This window comes from Netta rufina, assembly GCF_964035555.1.
Source record: "Netta rufina genome assembly, chromosome: 1".
NCBI classification, from domain to species: domain Eukaryota; kingdom Metazoa; phylum Chordata; class Aves; order Anseriformes; family Anatidae; genus Netta; species Netta rufina.
Window position 1 is genome coordinate 83,405,849 of NC_140123.1, and position 21,983 is coordinate 83,427,831.

The 21,983-nt window shown below is 36.5% G+C and overlaps 1 protein-coding gene across 2 annotated transcripts in view; it reads right to left on the reverse strand.

Annotated features, from left to right (window-relative positions):
• The window catches only part of APOO (apolipoprotein O), a 30,829-nt gene that overhangs the window by 7,603 nt on the left and 1,243 nt on the right, over positions 1–21,983 (reverse strand). For both annotated transcript variants that reach the window (XM_084297552.1, XM_084297553.1), the window contains exons 2-7: positions 19,810–19,920; positions 17,316–17,435; positions 13,964–14,018; positions 12,867–12,962; positions 10,035–10,126; positions 3,968–4,075 (exon numbers count right to left, since the gene is read on the reverse strand). In XM_084297552.1, coding sequence (XP_084153678.1) covers positions 3,968–4,075; positions 10,035–10,126; positions 12,867–12,962; positions 13,964–14,018; positions 17,316–17,435; positions 19,810–19,920 — 582 coding nt within the window. The remainder of the gene's footprint in view (positions 1–3,967; positions 4,076–10,034; positions 10,127–12,866; positions 12,963–13,963; positions 14,019–17,315; positions 17,436–19,809; positions 19,921–21,983) is intronic.

Sequence of the window (21,983 nt, forward strand, 5' to 3'; positions counted from 1 at the left end):
AATGAAAGTTTGATGCTGCCTGAGACTACTCAGAAGTGTTTCGAACACTAGACATCATTCTTAAAAACTGTTCAAAGGCATAGATATGATTCTTTATAAATTTTGCAAACTAGCATAAATAAGGTTTGAAGGACGTATCTTCTACTCCACTATCGCTTTTTCCTGAAGACTCACAACCTGGCAATATTAATTTTAACAGTAATTCCACTGATTTTTGTGGAATTATTTCTTGGGTGCAAATATGACTCAGGTAAGCAAAAAATTTTCAGAAGATAAAGCCCATAAAATACACCTGGCCTATCAACAAGCCAGCTACATTTCTTATACCATCTTCTATTTTGGGAGGAAAAAGTAGTAAAATTGTCCACTTCATATCAAGGTAATGTATACAGAAGCTAAATAACTACTCCTGCCATCCCTTATTAGGAAAATGTCTCATCCTTCTGTAAATAAAAAATGTGGACACAGATTGTCACTTATGATACCTGCATAGTTTTACCAGAGAGCTTTCATCCTGACAACTACTTCCCACAACGAGCTGGCTTCAGGATACCAGAAGTCTATACTGTAAATAGTGTATTCACAACTTTACAGACTGACTTGCTGGATGGAGGGACTCCAGCCAGTGTTTCAAAATGTTGCAGCAGAAGATCCAGGAATTCATCTTTCTTGGCAGAACTTAGATTGGAGTTGATGATGACCTCAGTTTGGCATAGCTTTTTACCTCATAAAACCTTCAGAAAACTAACACACTGCATCTATTTTAATGACCCACTGCTGCACAAACATGAAGTTATTTGCAGCTGTGGTACCTATGACTATCAAACAAATTATGAGCAGAGTAACAAATTATCACGAGCCAAGAAGAGCCACCCATATATTGTTTGACTATTTGCAGGGATCCTTTGTGTAGTAACAGGCAAATGCTAGAGCAAATGACACAAAACCAAAAAATAACATCTTTTGCCCTGGCATGGTTTCATGAAATGGGTTACAACAGCCGTATCGACAACTCAAGAGGAACATTTGTATTTGCCTTTACTAGGAAAGAAATCTAGGTGCCTACTATGGCAATAAGGAACAAATATACAAAACCAATATGATTCTTTCACCAGGCTGCCAAATTAGGGCAGAACTTGTCCCAGATTAGGGTAGAAAATTAGGGTAGAACTTGTCCCAGAAAACTTTGCCAACTTTAGTACATGAGAGTTAGAAGTATTTATTTTTCTTCCTTGGCATTTCTATACCAGTAAAAGCTCCAATAAAAACACAGTAACCAAAATCCTTTTGCTGGAATAGTTGATGCTGATTAGCTGAATCTTATCAGCTGTATGAACCAAAAGTACTTTTTTATTGTACTAGTATAACACAGCATTAGAGATAGACTGAAAATGTGTTTCTTGGGTAGACTTCCTCTCTGCAGTGCAGTGGCATGCTGATGCTTGTACATACAAAAAAAGTAGAGGCTTTCGTTATTAAGTGTGACTGACCACATCCTGATAGAACAGTACTGCACGGTCTTTAATAAAACAAACAAAAAAGCAAAATCTCCCTCTCCCTTCCCCCGCAAAACCAAAACACCTTCTCAACCACATATTTCGTACTGTTTCACAAACTCAGACCAAAGGAAGTTTCACAGCAGACTTCTCCCATCAGAAACACTTTTCACTCCACCAACTTCTGAACTGCTGTTTGGCTTCTCTAGAAGGCATAGAGACAACAGCCTCTCTTTAACAACTTCAGAGAACTAAAAAAAAAAAAATAATAATAAAAAAGAGGCTGCATACTTCAGTGGTAAGCAATCACTGAACTTCTGAAATGCAGGAAATTCCATCCAATTCATCTTGATTCTTCATTTCAGTCACATTTTTCTTTTTTCTCTTGCCTAATTCACCAAGTTAACTGGCAACAGTTAACAGTAACATCTGATCAGTTAGATGAACTTTAAAAGGAAATTGTTCAACGGGATTTCATTTTTTTGTCCAAATAACATTTTGGCATCTAAAGGGTGTGATTTAAAGACTCTGCAAGGAGGAAGAGAAAGAGCTGTGTTTACTTAGTGGTCTCTCCAATTTCACATGCCCTTTGTTTTTCTGCTGAGGTAGCAAGTGCTTGAATAAACCTTATAATAAGATAAAAGCTTCAAAAGTTTTCGCCTTCCAATAACAACCATGTGTTTCCTTTTGAAAGCCTAGGACACAATAAAATAAAAAGCTCAGCTAAACCTTACTGATGCTGTCAGTTTGTCTTTCTGAAATATTTTAATGTTGCTTATTTTTTTGATGCATTTTTTGACAGCCTAGGTTTTACGAAAGGTACAATATGATTGACTAAGCTTTGTTTATTCAAAGAGTTACACAAGTACATTTACTCAAGTGTCCAGGGGCCAATACAGGGTGAGTATCCACTGATGAAGGTCTCCACCAGTGTTCAACTGGTGACCATTCTCAAAAGGATCAGCATCTGATAGGATATGTGAGCATTTCTCCAACCCCTTTGTTTGGAACTATTCCCACACCCAGACCCACCCAGAGAACTCAGTTCCATACCTGCAACCTCAAGTGCAATTGCCTCTCCAAAGCATCTACCCCTCAGTGGCTACCCTTCTCATTTCTTAGACCTCTGGGTTGCAAATACCTTGTTCTGGTCAGACAGGACTTCTGGTTTCCAACAACCCAGAACAGCACCATTAAAGCCATACACCATTGTCAACCTAGGATGAGCTGTTACCAGTTCTGAGCTAGGGCTCAATCACAAGGTCCACAGTGAAACACCAAGGCTTTCTGCTGGTTCAAAGTTGTTTTCAAAACACCTTTTAGTTCTGCTTTGCTGCCTTAAACAACTAAAATAAGAGATGGGAAGCAGTCTGCTGCTAGGGCAGCAATTTTTATCAACAGAAGCAGCTTAGAACAAGCTTTTTGCTTAGAAATCAGGAATTAAAGCTACAACAAGTCTAGCAGTGGATTTAAAACCACTGAAACTTTACGTTACACTTCTGAATTTTTATTTCTTCAGTTAAAAAATTCCCTGAAAACCTTACTGGCTCTCCCTCAAATATATTTTATCAACACACACAATTCTTCAGCCTTTTATACTCCAATTCACTGAGCCATCTACATATATTTCTTAGAAGTCAGTTTGTTTATCTGTATCAGAGAGGTACAACTATCGAGACAGCTTGTTCCTGTGGGATAATGGAAATGTCTAGCAGATAAAAAAACAAAACATCATTAAGATAATTAACTGCAGAAGCTTCAGGCAAGTTATAAATTATGACCTAGACATTATATAGTATAATGTTCATTAAAGCAAGTTCATTTTTAATGCACATTAAAACATGTCTTCACAAGTCAATGCTAACCTTCAGCAAGTATCCTTAACCGATCATAGTGCACTAATATTGAAACTTGCTAGTATTTTGTAGAAAGTGAAATTCATAATTCATTAAAAGCAGCAAAATAGAATCTTTTTTCCTTACAGTTTTATGAATAGTTGCTCTAGCATAATTATGACACTGCATTCTGCTCCGCTAGACATTACTATCGAGTCACAACACGTAGCATTTTATAGAAGTAAACAACTATAGATAAACAACCCTAAAATCCTTCGATTCATTGCTGTTGTATATGATATTTGACCACCTCTACAGGCAAAGTATCAATTTAGCATTCAAAAAGGCAAGAAAGTAATGTCAGACTGAAAAAAAAAAAAAAAAAAAGCAACTTGTACAATAACGTTCATCTTTATTGTCTATTCTAACTAATAAATTGACTATGTGAATGTTAACCTGACTGTTAGAACAATGTTTAACAAATGGGTATCTGGAAAGCAGAAACTTTCAGCAATGACTGCACTCAGTACTGCATTGGGACACAGATTCAAAGCTGATTCAAAAGAAACTTGGTGCTTATTGGTATTCTTCCATATTTTCTCCTAATCCAGAAATCAAGTTCCTCCGACTTCTTACCTTATCATCTTTTTTCCCAGATTTCTTCTTCTTAGCATTATCCTTCCAAAGAGATTCTACGGCAATATATCCCTGAAGACTCCAGTCATACACCTGTGTACCAGCAACCTTTGAAACAAAATAATTACAAAGCATGAATTTAATAATCTGAGGAAGATTGTTCATGTGGAAGAAATCTCAGAATCCAAGATCCGTAACATCTTCCCACTTAAGCTCAACGTGACACATAAGGAATAAGAAAAGCCAATCTACTAAAAAAACTGTTTGAAGACTACATGAAATATATCTGTATAAAAGATTGGGATAATGCTGCATGGAAACAATTCTGGATTTTACAGTCTTAGCATTCTATGTTCAATAGATTTAACATATGCAAATTGTTTCTTAATTTGACCAAACCTGCTTTAAAGACAAAATATCCCTACTTAGTTTGTCACTAGTTTGCAGTTTTCACTGTTGTGACAGAACAACAGAAGTACTCCTTTGTTTCTTTTTATTTGCAATTTAGAAGAAAGACATGATTTGCGGATAGATGGCTATAATAAATAAGCAGCTGTCAAACTTCAAAACTGAAGACATAAGAAAGACAACGTTTGCTATCTTACACCAACAGATAATTTTATAACGGGAAAAGTCCCTAAGTCTAATACAAGAGTATCTCCTGCCCCTTTGCATCATATGCAACCATAATATTCATAGCATTCGTCGATCCATAGCATCTTACCACTTAAGAGCATTAGGGTTTTAGAGCTCCAGACTCAAGTCAGTCTGAAGGCTTAACTTTCAAATTAATATGTTTTCTTACCAAAAAAAATGGAAATAAAAATGGACAATTTTCTCAACTAGACAGACATTAAACTAAAAAAAAAATTAAAAAATGGTATCAAGAAATGAGAAGGTATCACCCTATCTCCAAGAGAGGACAAAGCCAGAAAACTACAAGAACAGGGCAAGTGTAAGTGATTCTTCTCCTTACGTTTCTTCCAGTCTCCAACAATTTGCTGCTCATAGATTTCCTTAGCCAGAGGCGATTTCTATATGTATAACCATGCCCAGTGAATTTCTCTCCTATGAACTCATCTTGTCTCCTAATAAGCACCGCATAACTTTTTTAGATCCAAAACAACTTTTTTGGATCCAAAACATCATGTGCTGAGGAATTCTACCACTTGGCACACATAATGCGAAGAACCACTTCCCTTTGTCTGAACAAAAATTAACTACACCAGTTGTGCACCACCACCATAACAGATGTACTTCTGGGCAAGTCACGTTACCACCTTTGTGTACTGCAGCTCACACAACACGTTTTCAAACCACGCTGAGACCTCTAGCTTTGTATCATGACTTTCAGTGCTGCGTTAGATTTTAGGTAGAGCGCAAATACAAACCTGCCCATTTACAAACTGCATACAAGGACACCTAGTTTGCAGTAGATTAAAGATCGTGGAGTGATTTTCAGATAGCAGTTAAAACTCTACTGAGATCAGTAAGGATTTTAGATATATATTAGATGAGCTTATGTCCACAAATGTACAAGATTGTTGCATTCAAAGCCCAAAGGCTTTATGCAGCATCAGTGTGACCTTCTACTATTACACTAAAATCACACATTCACATTGCAAGGCAACTGACATCAACATCTCAGCAACAAATCCCTTGTTCCTTAATCTGTGTCATTTCATAGAGAAACTCAGATGATCTCAACAGTCAGCCATATCTGCACACACTTTACTAAAGATGCTATTTAATAATGAACGTATTTAGAATTAAAACAAAACAAACCAGAAACCCAAACCCAAATCAGCAACTACTTTTCTAAGTCACAACTAAATCCAAACTGTAGGATGTTTTCAATACCAAGAGCAACCATAGTTGTAACCGCCTTTGACAATTATAATTGTCTTTTGATTTTAAATGAGTTTGTGTGATGCACTGAGTTTTTCCTATATTTGAAGGTGATAAAGGTCATCAGACAAAAGGCACACCAACTGCATTGGAAATGAATGTGTTAAACCTCCAAAATCAGGCATTACAGTTATAAATATTTATTTTCTTGTACAGTATTCAGGAGTGTTCACTCTCCAGTACTTCAGCTAACAAGTTCTGAAAACCTATGGCTCAGCTGGAAGGATAGTGCTAGCAAAAGAGAAACGCTAACAAGTAGTACAAGCAGTGCAAAGCTACCAGGACTGGAAAGATACTACATACAAACAAAAATGAACAAATGAAGGCTGGTGGTTTTTTTGTTTGTTTTTGATTTTTGTTTTGGTCTGCAATGTCATTGAGGGCACGGCTATCAACATAAAATGAGAAACAACAGGTATCCATAAGCCATCTTGTGTTCCTGCTTAAAAACACGCTCAATCTTAACAGTACAATATAAATATATTCTAATTATAGAAGTCATATGATCAAGGCAAGTATGAATTATCCTAAATGAGAAACTGGCCCTTCACATTGCTGGAGCAAAGTGGCTGCATCGTAAGTTACGGCAACCCTCAAAGTTTGTTTTGCTCTGGTCAACCACTGCTCCAACACCATCCACACCCCCCCCAAGAGGCTGGACCCGCGCACAGGTTCACAGTTCACATGGGGTTGAGAAATACAGTTCTAGGGAGACTGTAAGCTGCAAGTTACAGGGTCAGCAGGAACATATCCAGGATGTTTTTGATAACCACCTGATGCATACTCTCACAAACATGACACTGGAGGTTGTGTATTTTATCTCATACCTTTTGTATTTCATATACCTCTCTTCCCCATGGAGCAGTTTAAGAGGAAACAGTCAGGTACTGCAGTTGCCACTACAGTTCTTGTGAGTGACAGTACCAACCAGGAAAAGTAAAAGGCACAGGAACAATACAAACTGTTCATTTAACTGTTCAAAGTGTTCATTTGAACACTAATACAAAGAGTTCCTTTCAAAGAGGGACATGCTTTTCCATATAGTCATCTGGAATTCTGAGTTTCTGGAAGATAATTTCTAGCTTGCTTGTGTTAAATTAGCACATGCTAACATACCACCTCTGTTCAGTGCAACACTGTAAGAAAGTCTGTATGCTAAAATGTGAACAAACAAGTTCAAAAGTCAGATTCAGCAGTTCTCAGCACAGACTCTGCAATATTTTGAAAACGACCTTAGGCCACAAATACCCATATTAGATACTGCTGTGGTGGCATCAGCAGTTCCTAAGACCAAATATACATACAAACAAGCTTCCGTCTCCTATTCCACTCAAGATAGTAAGTATATAATATCAAATATTTGGTATGCTGTACATCAAGATTATCAAGCTGAATTATAGCCAGCAATTCTTTACCAAAATTGTATGCTAAGAAACTAAATTGAGCATCTGCAGTCTTTTCCACATTTATATTGCTAACGAAGTTGTCAATAGCACAATTTTACATGCCTTTCATCCTGCAGCGAACATGGGCTACACGACCCCAACTCTTTCTTTTCAATTCTTAGTTCCTGTAATTGTGCCATGCTCTCAGTTGTGTCACAACAGCTGTTTATGCCTTACAGACTAAACTGGACAAGGGAAGAGTTGTACTTTCAAAAGAAATGCAAATATAATTTATTTTGTTGTCAAAGAAACAAACTTCTGTATTAGGGGGGTTTTATTTTTCAAGAAGCAAGCATAAAACACATGCTGCTTTATGGAACTTCTAATACCAAGGAAAAAAATAATAATTCTTAATGATATAGAGACTGATTTAAGTAACTTCATAATGGGAAAGTTTTCCAGATGGAAGATAAACCACAGTTAATACAAAACATTTTGAAATTTATTATGATTAGCTGGAACGCGGTGCAGTTCCAAAACACTAGTTAAAGTTCCACTACAACAAAATAAACATTAGTATTAAATTCAGTTCCCTTACCACAGAAACAGTCTGACCATTTGTTCAAAGTTATACAAATGAAAGTAATGCTAGCAGTGATGAAATAAATGCCTTGCAAATTTGTGATTTGCTAGAATGATTACGAAAGGATGGAAAAAAATCAAAAATAAAAATAAAAACACCTAGTCTGTGCATTTCTTCCATCTCCAGTTAGAGAAACAATGTCTGAAAACTACATTTGGCCAACACTGAGCTCTATTGCTATGACTTCAGTTAACAACTTCGACATTTTAGCCAAAGAAAAAGATTTCATCCAGACAGATGTATCACATGTTGTACCTCAACTGCAAGTGTACTGTGTTTTTTTATTTCCAATGGTAAATGATTAATAGAGGTGGGAAGGAAAAAAGTACGGCCAAATCCAAAAGTTTACCAAATGAAGGGAACAATTCCATTGCAAATGAAAATCAGTGAAGTAATCAAATATAGAAGAAAAAATATAAAAAGCAAAATAAAAAAAAAAAACTTAAAATGTGTGTTCCAGAATACTTCCTATGGTGTTCTATTAACTCGGCACATAAACTTTGTCCTGCAGACATCTTTCTTACGCTTACAGGTCTTTTTTTCAAATGCTACTAAACATTTCAAAATAATTACTAGAGAAGAAAGTATTTCTGATTCCAGATTAAGGCATAAAAATAGTAGATAGTAAGATGTGGTATGCTTAAATGTTGCTTGTTTAAGGAAAGAAAAGCATGTGTGAGGTTAGAGGAACCAAAACAATATCTAAGGTATCACTCTTTCCACAGAAGTTTCCAAACTCTTGCATCTATTGCCCTGCCCAAGTCAACAAAGCTAAACCCACTCCAATCAAGTTCCAGGCTCAGGGTCTCTCACTGGATTTTTTGTTATGGTTGAACTAAGAACCGTGAATTGATCAAAGTGCAATCATACACTTCAAAGTTATGGTAAAATAAACAAGGCATTGTGAAGCTGTTAGTAGCAAATCCATAGTTAAGACTGAATTAAGCTTCTTTAAAAACAATAACATCAGTTTGATCACCGTTTAATCATTTCCCACTTCACTGTTCAGAAGACAAATAGAATTTCAAATTTCCCAACAGAAATGTCTACACTTCTTAAATTTTAATGTTTTCTTTTTCCCCTGCCAGTTGTATAATTTTCACTCCCCGAGGATAAGCCAATCTCTATTTAGAGCATCTGAATTCTGGAAGCATCAGTAACAAATTCCTTCCAAGATGAGGGTATTGCTGTGCTGTAAAAGTTCAAAGACAGCATTTTTAATTCTCCCTAGGCCTTTCAAACCTTTCAGGTTTCAAAGAACACCATATGTTCTTGAGAACATTGTGTTTTCTTCCTGACATCTCCGCATCAAACACAAGCCATCTGTAAGCCAATTAATCAAAGCACCAAATAGAAAGTATTTTTGATACACTAAGGTATGTGCACTGCGAGTGGTTAAAGGCCAGATTTGAAAAAGAATTTGGTGTGGAACTGAAGAATCTCAGTCAGCACAGTTAAGAGTGCAGGGACAGCAAGTCACATGAAATGACATCAGAGCCTTTAAGTAATTGTCTGGTCACTTCAGTTCTTTCTTTCACAGAAAGGCGCTGTAACTGGAAGATAGCACAACATGTACATGCATGAAACAATGAATGTGACAACAGGAAAGGCATCCAATAAGCAGCACAATTCTCACCCCATTCCAGAATGGGCATACAATCTTTCTTAAAACTACCCAATAAACCCCAGAAAAACTAATTAATGATGCTTATGTCAAAATGTTGTTCCTACGATTTCTCTGTAGAATCTCCTTTTAATTTTTTTTCTTTAAGCCCTTTTATTCCCGTTGCTCTCAAGACATTTCAGGCGTCCTCAGTATTGTAACTGAACATGCAAATTGTACATGCTAAGCATTATTTAATGTTTTATTACTTGAGGTTCAAGATTCAGAAGGAAGATTATGTACCTCACACTGAAGATTCTGTGCAGATTTTTAAAAACAAACTTACTAAAAGAAATGGAATACCCAACTTTCACTCAGTCTAGACTACATGTTCTTTCGTGAAAATACTTATCTTGTTAAGTGTCAAGCACTCAGGCAGGACTTTTAAGAAAATGGATTACCAGTTAATTTGAAGCAACAATCAAAATAAAAGACACTTTTCCAAAAAAAAAAGGTATAGTCACTGACCTTTGCAACAGCAACCGCTTGCTGAGGATAATACATGGAAGCACCAATACCCATGAAGCCTGCAGGATACACCAACTTCTTTATTTTTGAGCCTGTTTCACAACAAAAAATATGTTGTTAGAATATATGTTAACTGAGACAACTGAGTGGCCCTACTCAACTTTTACTTATAAGCAGTGCGATTTTATTTTTTTTAATATAGAGCTTAGCATATTTTTTTTAGATACAGCTTAGCTGGTTTCATAATAAACATTATTATGCTGATCGGTGACCTTTTTACAAAATCATTAACATCTTTCCAAAGTGACAATTTACCTTACAACTATATTTTCTATGGTTATACATAATTTATTTTGGCACTAAATAATGAAGTCATTTAGTCACAGTTCAGAAATATTGAAGAGAATTATACCAACTGATACTCTTTTCTAAACCAAAATGAAAAACTGAGGCAAAGAAAGCTTAGGTCAGCATTCTTTCAATACATTAAGCAGAACAAGAAAAGTTCTACTACAAAGTTTGTAAATTACTTTGACTCACAAGTGTTGGTACTTCCACAACTGCTACTTAACAGCTAATTATGCTGTATTCCCACTACTCAATCCCCAGGTAAAATTTGAATATTTCAATCAGTTTGAACTCGCTATTCAATTATATACAAGTCTAAAATGATCTAACTGCCTAAAAAGTTCATCCTTTACTACACTTGGCCACAGGTTACATATCCTGGCTGTGCAGTGAAACCGTATCACGGAATTGGCTACAGGGCACCCTGCAGTTTATCAAGGCAAAAAAGGGATATAGATGAGAGCCGGTATAGGAGCAAAGCAAGCAGTAAAGCAGAAAAAAGGGAAATGGGGTCACAGAGCAGACATACAGGGGTCAGGATGAAGTGTTTCTGTTCCTCAAAGAACATCCTGTTCTATATGCAAAGCCATATATGCTAATAGGGAGAGAATGGACTTTGAAGCAAAAATGTATATCCAAAGTGTTCCTGCAACACACGCTCATAATGAGATGAGGAACTGAATGGTAAAGAACTGAGACTTTCAGAAAGTGATGTTTCTGTCTCGTGAAAAGGAAACTTGGTACCAGTTAGCTATAAGAAAGCACAGAAAAGGAAAGTTTGTCTCTTTACAGCCAGAAAAAATATGCTTTTGTTGTAATACCTGAGAATAAGAAAATCTTCCTTATTGATAGTGCTTCAGAATGTGCCTACAGTATTACTTTAGGAATAAAAATAATAGTTGAAGATATTAGTGTTTTCCATCAGCCTGCTACCTGCTGGAGACATCCATTAGAAGGAAGCTCAGGAATACTCCCGTATCTGTCCAGTGCTACTCACCAAGATTAGAGCTAACTACATTCATTTTAAACCAAGCACAATGACTGTACTCCAAATACAGTACTTCCTCCCTAGCTAGCAGCAATACCTTCAAGAGTTGTGGTTAGACCTGGAAGATTTGATCTGTATCTTCCGAGAGGACAATCTTTAAAGTGAGAGCAAGAAAGGAGAAGGGGAGGAAGGGGGAGAAAAAAAAGAAAGAACAAGGAAAAAAAAATTGGTTCTAACTTTCTGTAGCACCAAAAATAAGTGGCATTTTCTCTTATAGCCTGAATAACTTCTTGAACTAACGGTATTTTGAACTATAACCAGACAAAAATTTACAGAGCAGGGCTTCAGTCCTAAAAGATTCACGGCTCAGATATTTAAATAATAAATAAATAAATAACAAAGGATTTTTTGTTAAATTTACGACTCTAATCATTCAGATTCATCCCTAAAATTACTATTTTTCCCCTATAACTTTGCTGCAGTCGTAAAAGCTGGAAACTGATTTCAGTCATAACCACGTAACTTGAGAAATAGGACTTTGAAGAGAAAGAATATCAAATGTTAGAAGTTAAGAGACGTTTGGAGACCTTGATCTTCATACAAAATCATATGCTAGGAAAAACATGCTTTGAATATTTTCAGGATTGCATATAGGAATGCATATATTCACAGAATGTTTTCCATTTCTGAATACCAAGCACACACTTTCTTCAACACATATGGAGACCACTAAGATGTATTTTTAACCCAAGCAAGTCCTCTCTAGTATTTAAGTTCTGCAACTCCACAGTTCCTTTATTACAAGCATTCTTCTTGTTATTTTGTTTCACTGTATTAAGAATATTTCACTACAAATACAAAATATTCTTCATAATTAACACTTCTTAAAATAGTTTTTATTTCTGTGAAAGCATAAACGTATTACTTTCTTCAGCCAGTGTTATGAAATTATCTGTATCACATTTCTATGTCACAAAAAGTGTATATATCTATAGTACACCCACGATTCACAAGTATTTTCCTAGATATCACCATATGCAGGAGCCCTGTGCCTGGACACACAATACTTTGAAGGAACTTGAATGCACAACTAATTGTACATGCATCATCATTCAGGAACCATGTGTTTCACCATAATTTATTCCTCTGTAGTGTTCTACAGTAATATGTGATCAATAACTTCATAAATTAAGATTTTTAGGCTAAAAAAATCCTTTCCCACTTTTGTTATAATAATCTAGAATTGAGAAAGATCAAAGACTAGATTCCAGTAACAAATACAGTATTCATAAACAATAATTACTGGTTATTATACATCTTTTACATTATACCTTCTGTATAATTGGAGGAACACTGTAGAAACATGCTTGTACAGCTAAGTCAGATCTCATGTGTCACATTTAAGAATTAGTAACAACGACAACAACAACAAAAAAAAAACACGAAGTGATTTGTCCTAAATTAAACCATAAGCAGTTCAAAAGGTTCCCACTTACCTCTAGCAAGAAATAATCCAAGAATTCCAGCAAAACCTATCACACCAAGCCTTGGATAAAATCCATCAGGGGGATTTTGCAGAAATTCAAAGCCCTCTGAAAAGAAGTCAGAACACAGTGCATTAATGTAATGTGAAAGTGTTTTTATGGTAAGAAATCATCAATACATGCTGGCAACTGTTACTAAACATAAAAGAGTTATCAAAACACGTTTAACTATCATGCACATTTTAGATCTGCTGGCATAAAATTCAAAGCCTCTGAGATCTTCTCTAGTGACACATGAATGAAACTGAACATTGTATTGTGTTTAACAATTTTCACAGAAGATTTTGCCTTTGCTCCTGGGCCATCTGTTTTGCTTTGCTCTTTTGCATCTTGATTTTATCTTTTTCAAATTAGTGATAAAAACCCTTGCAAAGTGGATTCTTGCATTTACGTGTTAGCAAGAATTAGTTTCAGTGAAACACTGTACAAAAAACAAACCACAGAACAAAGGAAAGACACAGCAAAAACAAAGCTCACTTCAAGATGGGAATCTGATGGGGGAATGGTAAACTGTGGAAAACCTTCCATTAGGGGAGTTCAAAAGACTAAGAGTATTAAATTCAGGGATATAGAGGCGCAGTATCTGAAATAAGGTCTAAATATCATCCAGTCCCAATGAGCTTAACTATGAAAGGATGCTCCCAAAACAGAAATCAACAAAAATTACTTTGAATTAATTCAAAATTCTTAGGAGATCCAAAGAAGTAAACCAACACGAAGTACGATTTAGTTACTGGGCTGAGTCACACAAATACCAGTAAATTATGCTTGGTTTTAGCTGGGAATAATTTGTCAGAACCTTTTTCCTTCTTTCTCTTGTCTGTCATTTTAAATGGCATTGGCTGCGATAGATGCAGACCTCACATTTTAATTGTATAGAATAGCAATGATCTAGAAAGGAAACTTAATTTGATATATAGTGCGCAGAAAAATAGTCTCAAATGGAACAAGGAAACTTACAGAATGATGCATAATGAAATTCCCTTTTAATAGAAGATAGTACAGTCCTGCATTTTAAATAGCTAGTTAAGAAAACTAAACTGATTTACCTCTACCACGCTCAACAGCTTTTTCTAATTGGGGCTTAGCTTTGGCATAAAGATCCTAAAAAAAAAAAAGAAAAGAAAACAAGGGTAAATGGATACCAATTAAGTAAATTAACTGCAGATTTTCACTGATCTGACCAAAAAAAAAAAGAGGAATAAAAAAAAAATTGGGGTCCCTAAGATAGCCTCCAGGTTAAGCTAACGGTAATGCATTTGTAGGCTTGGGCCTGTAAAACCTGGCTGCAGTTATTTCTGTCAAAAGAAGAAATAAAACTGAGTTGTTTTATACTAATACACAAAAACAATGAAGGAACTGAGGAAAAACAGAACACCTTCGCAGTTCCAATTTTACCCATCTCAACAAAGTTAATTTATTCCCACTTCCCCCGTACACTTACAGGACTATGTTTGCTCAACATTACATTTTCTGTAACATACATACTTTTCTCAAAGTAGTGTTTGGACAGCAATCAAGTATAATACCTCAAAACACTGAAGTCTGCTTCAATATTTTATTGAGTTCCTGAACAAGTAACTGAATTTTGGGATTTCCTCAGATTTCTCAGTTCATTTAATCATTGCAAAAAATACTTGAGTTAATGCAAAGAAGGGAAGTACGACACTGCAACAGACTCATTCCTAGCTCTTCACAGGGGGTACATGACTCATTTGGCAAGGTGCTACACTACCCTTTCCAAGGAGCTGTATCTAACAAAAACACATTTCCAAAGTGACTTGGAAAAAGAGATGCCCCTACACTGTCCAAAACAATTGGGCAGAAATATGCTGATATAACAGATATGCAGATATAACATACACATGCAGAATTCACCTCACTTTTTATCAGGTTAGAAAAAAAGAATAAAAACAATCTTGCTAACTGTTATTTTGATAATAATCCTTTAGAGGTTAGACAGTGTAAGACTGTCTATTGATTAGGGAACAAATTCATCAACGTGTATGCCCAAAACTAAAGAGAATGGTCTTGCAATATCACTTGAGCTGCATCTGTGAAGAAATAAAAACAATTGTCTGAGATACTGCACGTGGATATCATCTTTAGAAGAACTTTCATTTCCTCATTGCCAATAGTGACCTAACAAAAATGTGATGGGAAAAAAAAAAAAAAGCATTAGCATGTGACACACAACAGAGCCTTAAATAGGTGTTGGTCTTATTAAAAGCCAGTGGGGGGAAAAAGTCAACTCAGAGACAACTAAAATGTTATTTTTTTTAGCATAGGTAGGGGGAAGGGTAAAAACCAAAATGATCTCTGACTATGGTCAAGCAAGCATGATGACCCCAAGCCTATACAGGTTGCATGCTCTCTTCATAAAATGAGTCAGTAAACCACTGCCAGGAAATGGTTTGTTGTGTGTAAGCAGAAGAGCACATCTTATGAGACAAAAATAAATAAGGTAAATAGGAAGACAACAGGCCAGCGAGACAGATGCAGTGTTCAGGGCTTACCTGCAATCAGTCCAATGGGGAAACTGAACTTGTCTCAAATCCCATTCCCAGTTACAGTTACCACAGGCAACCAAACAGAACCCATGCATTTAGGAGGTCAGAGCTCTAACTAAACTGTGGAAAATTCCCCTTCCCCTTCAAAACTGAAGTCAGTGCTTCTGCTGATGATGACAGTTTAGAAACATGTAACCGGACTGAATAACCCTGAATATTTCTGCAAAACAGTTTCGGTATTGTTAGTACCAAAACACAGAACTCCTAGGCCAAAAGGACACCCTGATCTGAACATCCTGAGTGTCTGTATAGAACAGGAAGAACACTTTGCAGCTTAAGAGGATTCGGGACAGCCACTGTGCAAAGCGGAGCATCACCTAAAGCTGTCAAGAGGCAACCAGATGACAAGGATGCCCTTGCTTCAGAAGTAAGCGCCACCATTCACCGGGTCAGGAGAGAGCAAGAAAGCCATGATACAACTCACTGGTCTAACTCTAGATCTTGATTGCAAAGATCCTAGTTATCCTCTATGCTCCACAGACTAGTTTTGTATTTAATGACTGTTTATTATCAACATGATACCTAATAAAAATATAAAAGAAGTTTTTGGGTTAAGACCCAGGTCATGTTTGCCACTGAGTAGCAGCTAGAGAGTTTTCCCTCTTCTGGAGGGAAACTCAGGTATCCCACATCTTGTGATACTATCAACTTTCAGAATATAGCTTTTCAGGATATAGGAGTGGAATGTTACCGCTGACTCTTTTGGACATTTTTCCCCCAACTGAAGTTACTGCTGTTTGTGGTTTGTTTTTGTTTGTTGTTTTTGTTTTTTTTTAAGAAATAAATTCTACACAGAATGTGTTCAGCACAGCATGAAAAGCTATGGTATAGGGGTGAAGGACATACAATGTAAAGACACATGGATTTAGATGCGAGTAACATACTAAAGGGCACAACCCTAACAAATTGGCAACTGTGAAATTTACACACAGAAATTGAATTGTAGGCAGCTAGTAAACTATACAAAACAAAATATTCAGGTGATGAGTTTGAAGCTGATACTCTGACTTTGTATCAGCCCAAATCCCCATTGGTATCAATTATGGGCTTGGGCACAAGTTCTTAAATAAGTGCTTTTACTAGCCAGTCTTAAGGCCTGCTACACAAGGGTTACTTTGACTCTGCACGATTAGTGTTTGTGTGCTTAACATTTTAGGTACTTGAACATCTTTTATCAAAAAGACAAAAGTTTCTAATATCTAGTTATCACTGAAGGCACTTCAAAAAGCTTTGTAATACTCCCTGAACAGGAAATTTATTTTAAAGGTAATGTTACCTTAAAAAACATTTTACAAATGTTATCAGAAAGCTAACCTGAAATGATACTCCAAAACAATAAGCTTTTCCTGTTGTGAAAAAAGAAAATAAAGCCACGGGGAAGATTTGTTTGTGGAGACATCAGCTCTTTCAGCAACAGCAGCTGATTCTCAGTTTACGAAGTTAATTATCAACCTCTCAAGTAACTTTGTTCCCTGATAACTACTTCCCTGTAACTACCTTACAGGAGTTAACCACTTAAAAAGTGTTACAGAAAGCAATTCTAAGCTTTAGTTAGTTTTTTTTTTGAGGGACAGAAAATGTGAAAAAGCAGAGGTTTAATTCAGCAAATTAATAGAAAGAAGCAATTTACATGCGAAAAGGGGGGTAAATATGAGCTGAATTGTGGAAAACTTTAAGTCATGCAGCACTTTGGAAGAACGCTTGTATAGCTATTATTTTTTTTCTAACTTTTTTTTTTTTGCTGTTGTCTATTAATTATGCATCTAAAACCAAAACCCAGCTTGACCCTTACCACCAAACCACTACCAGATGCAACACAAAACCATTATACCTGACACCAGGCTGTGTATGGCTCCATAGCATGCCGTAAATGTGAAACCCCCTCTTCCAATTGAGTTTGTGGATTCTCCACATATTTAGTCTCACGAGCTGGAGAGGAGTAGAGTGACAGCTGTGAATATTAGCAAACAAGAGGTTAAAAACAGAGGTGTAATTGTGTAAGTAAGTCTTCAGGGTATGAACAGCCTAACCAGAGAACACCTAACATGGTGCTTACTGTATAAACAATGCATAATATAAATTCAGGTACAGCTGTGAGACAAGCATTATGAGCAAAGTTTAATTATACATTATGATGAAGATGACTTTAATTGCTACACAATTCATCCACAGCTGCTATATGATCCAAGTCACAGGTTATAAATTAATATTAAACCATATTAATAAGAAGACAAAACATAATTGTGCAAAATGTTTCTGGTCTTAATCAGCACTTCTGGTTCCCAGTTAACATACTACATGTACTAGAACTCTGAAATCACAATCAATCATCTTCTATATTTGTACAAGCCATCATTAAAGAGGCTAAGTTGTTTCTAACAAAGGTAACATCCACTATAAATTTGGCTGTGACAAGCAGGAAAATGGTACTGCATTCCAATGTTGCAGTCATTAACCGCATTAGCAACCGCCAGCACCAACAGCACCATATGGCTGAGCAAATAGGAACTGTAACACCCACCTGAAGAGCAATGGGCATCTTCATGGAGTAAATACAAAAACACAGTGTTCAGGGTTTAACATCACAATGTATTTATTACAATTACCTGAACCTATTTAAGATTATTGTATTTCACTTAAAAAAAAAAACAAACAACTAAGTCCACAATATTGAACAGCAAAGTTCAAATGAAAATGAAAACTATTCCTAGCAGTTTATATCCTGCACTGATGTTTAGAATGAAAAGATTCTATTTTATACCACATCTACTTTGGGAGTTTATTTTAAACTAATGTTTTTGGCAGTTTATTCTCAATTAATGTTGACACACATTGCTGCTTCAAAGCACAGCTAGACCTCTTTTCAAGACAAGTTGGATAATAATGGTGTCTCTACAGTAACAAAAAATGCTGCTAACTGTAACAAGATACATATTGTCATATTCTTTGACAAATTCTGTGTCAATCTGTGCAGCTGGATTTCCCACAATATTTTAAAAGACAAGCATTTGAAGTCTCATTTCCCTAGGAAATCTGGTCACCTCTGGCAATCATTCTCACAACCAGTTTAACTTTGATCCTGTTAGACATGCTAATGGACATGTCTGACACTAGAAGAGAAGTCTCAGAGATAATGCAATTCCCATACATTTTATAAAACTGGACAGCTGGCAGATCCCAATTAACATACGCTGAATGTTAAGAATGGCCACCAGAAATCCACTGCTGCACATTCTGCTCTGCTGAAGCTGATCAGGAAGCCAATTATTCAGCACACAAACTTCAGCCTGCTGCCTCATCACTGACTCATGCCAGTGGCGGCACAGGGCACGGAGAAGCCCAAGCTAAGGTTACTTCACTGAGGTGAAGCCAGGAGGTTGCTCCGACTATTGATCCTCTCAAATTGCGTATGTAAACTGCTGATGCCAGCACATCCAAAAGACCTACATATGCACTAAAATTAGTTTCATTTAGTTTCACTGCTTGTCTAACACTTACGCGTAAGTACTCAAAATTACAAAATAACTATAAACTCTCATGTATATAAAGCCATATTTAGTTATGAATTACAAAAAAAAAAAAAGTCTTTTAATGCTGGAGATTGTTAAAAGCTTATGCAACAATGCCGGTGAGTCACTACACTACAGTTAACAGGGTGCCTTAGAGCTCTGGTTGTGATGTAACCAAAACATCTGTAACACTTCAGAGAAGAAAAATCAATACCATTGCTTATCGTACTTCTTGTTAGTTAGCTCTGAATGCTGAAAAGCAAGGCAGTTATTTAATTCTGTGGAGATGCAGCATAGCCTGTAAGCTACAACACAGGATTCAAAGCATTACCAGGGCAAGTAATTTTGCCTGAAAAAATTAGAATTACTGTATTTTTAGTAAAACAAAAACTATTGACTTTGCTGTTTTACTGGAAAATATGAATGGCATCTTATTACAAATACTATTCGTGAATTCTAATTTTAAATATATGGTGTTTCTTGGACAAAATGCAAAGAAGGTAGTCCCATGGATTTAAAATCCACATGATCGCTGGTAAATCCACAAACATGGAAGGGTAACTTCCGAAACAAGTCTACATTATCAAGCAGTAGACATCAGATGCAGCCCTCAGGTTTAAAAAATAAAAATAAAAAAAAAAAATAAGCACAGCCATATCAACATCTCTAATATAGAAAATTGAGAAGCAAGTTTAAAGGTAAGAAACTAAGAAGCTAAGCAGTAAAGAGAAGTACCTAACTGTTTTCATGCGTCAAAGTGTGTCATCTTTCAGAATTCTGCAGATGTTTCTGCACTAGGGCTCTAACCATACTTACCTCATCAATTTTCAGCAACTCTTTTTTGGCAGTTTCTTTCTCTGAAGAGGAAGCATAAACTTGGATAGAGAGCAAGCTCAGGCTTACAGGGGTAGCCCCCAGCCGAAGTACCTAGAAACATTATGGGAGGACAAGCAAATAACTGAGTCCAAACAAAATGGCATTAAACATACCCCACACAGACAATGTGTATGCCCCAGTATATGGTAATAAAAGATGAATTAAAATGCTTGGAAGTTGGGAGAAAGGAAGGTCAGTGGTACAAAATCTAATGCTGTCAGACACTCATATGATAACACCCACATTTTTCAGAAAAACCTAATGCTGAAGGAGAAGTAGATATAAATGCTGACCTCATTGGTTTTCATCTCACAAAAACTTCTTGTTTTCTCTCATGTGAAATATAATTTGACAATTTTGCCAATATAGACATTAACAATACAATATTCATATTTTAACAACTTTATGAATGTCCATAACTCTCCCATTTTTCTGCTTTTAGTACCAAAGAGTTCAGCATCTTATTTCTAGTTATTGTCTATATCTAGATTTCAGAAAAGAATAAATGAGACCTACAGTTGAAAGTATCGGAATGTAATCACCAATTTCTAAGAATTTTAGGAACATCTCCTACTTTTATGTGAAAAATGTGAATTACAGCACATCATGTCAGACACTTGACAGTTTTTGAGTACTTCAGGTTCCATCCAGGCTCTCAGCCACAACGTGGAAAGTGAATACAATTCTTCCTGGATTCACGACCTACACTAAGTTATATTTCTTTGCAGAAGAGAATGCTTTAACAAAAAATGGAAGATAAAAGTCTTAGCTGTGTAGCAAATAAAGAATGCACAGAAAAACATTTTCCAGCAAATGCCTATCCTTATTAACAGCAATGCTTTACTCAAGAAACGCAGTTCAGACGGGAAACCTTTCAGTGCCTCACACTCTCGTTACTACTCAGATCAACCTGTGCCTTAGATGTGCAGCATTACAGCAGCCCATGTTTGGTTGGATCAGGTCACAACACGAGTGAACCTAATTGCCTGCGCCCAACAGACTGGAAAGGTCTGGTTCTGCCCACAGCATCCATTCCGAGCAGTCCTGCTGCCCACCTGGCCCTAGCTTTGGTGGCTGGACGTTTCCACCCCAAGGCAATTCACCTCGCCCTTTTGGCAAAAGATCTGCCCTGCAAAAGAAGAGAGCTTTGTGTGGGTTAGAGAGTTGAATCTGTCTGTGAACCTATTCATGCTGACAAGCACTAGAGGGCTGCGTGACCAGGAAAGAGGGGATGAAGGAGGAGAAGGCAGCAAGACCTCTTCCTCGTCAGTAATTGTAAGGGTACGTTGCACTGACCTAGCTGCTTGTGAAACCGAAGCCGTGATCAAATCGATTCATATTTCACGACAACTGACTTAGCAGCTGGATGACTTCTGAAGCTGTTTCTGCCCACTGCAGAACTTCCAGGAAACAGCTTTAATGTTATTCAGGCTGTATTTTCATTGCACGCAGATCAGTATTTCTTCCACTGCTTTGCAAATTGAACATATATCTATGTATTAAGCATGTAACGTAACCAAGAGACTCCTTCAAATTCAAAAATAGAATATGTAATTGTTGAGCTTTCTGAAAACGTTCATCTACAGGCAGAGAAACAGCACACAAGAACTAGGTCGTAGGCCTGCTTTTCAGAAAAACATAAGGGATCTGATGGATCAGAAGGTATGGAAAAACTTCCTTAAAGGGGAAGTTTTACCTTATTTGTGTTTATGGACACATTATTACAGCACAATAATGAAACACCACAAAGACCACCGGGTCAGCTCAGTTTCACAGCCAACGAAAGACGTGAAAAGTCTGCAAAAGTGCTTGCTTCAAGACTGGTCACGTACTTTCATTAGCCAAGCTGCACGAACACCACTAACCAGTAAGAATTGTAGAATATATTTCCTCATTCTTTCCTTTCCTCACTGCAAAACTGTTCTGCCACCAAAAAGGCAAGAATCTGAAATGCATTTTCATTCTGAAAAATATGCTTTTAGTAAAATATTACTTTCTGTGATTTCTCAAATGCTTATGAACAAAACATGTGGCTAAAAAAGACATCAGGATATTCTTCACTCCATCCACTTTCCTCAAAGCAGTTTCAGATTTATTTCAACTGCACCTAACAG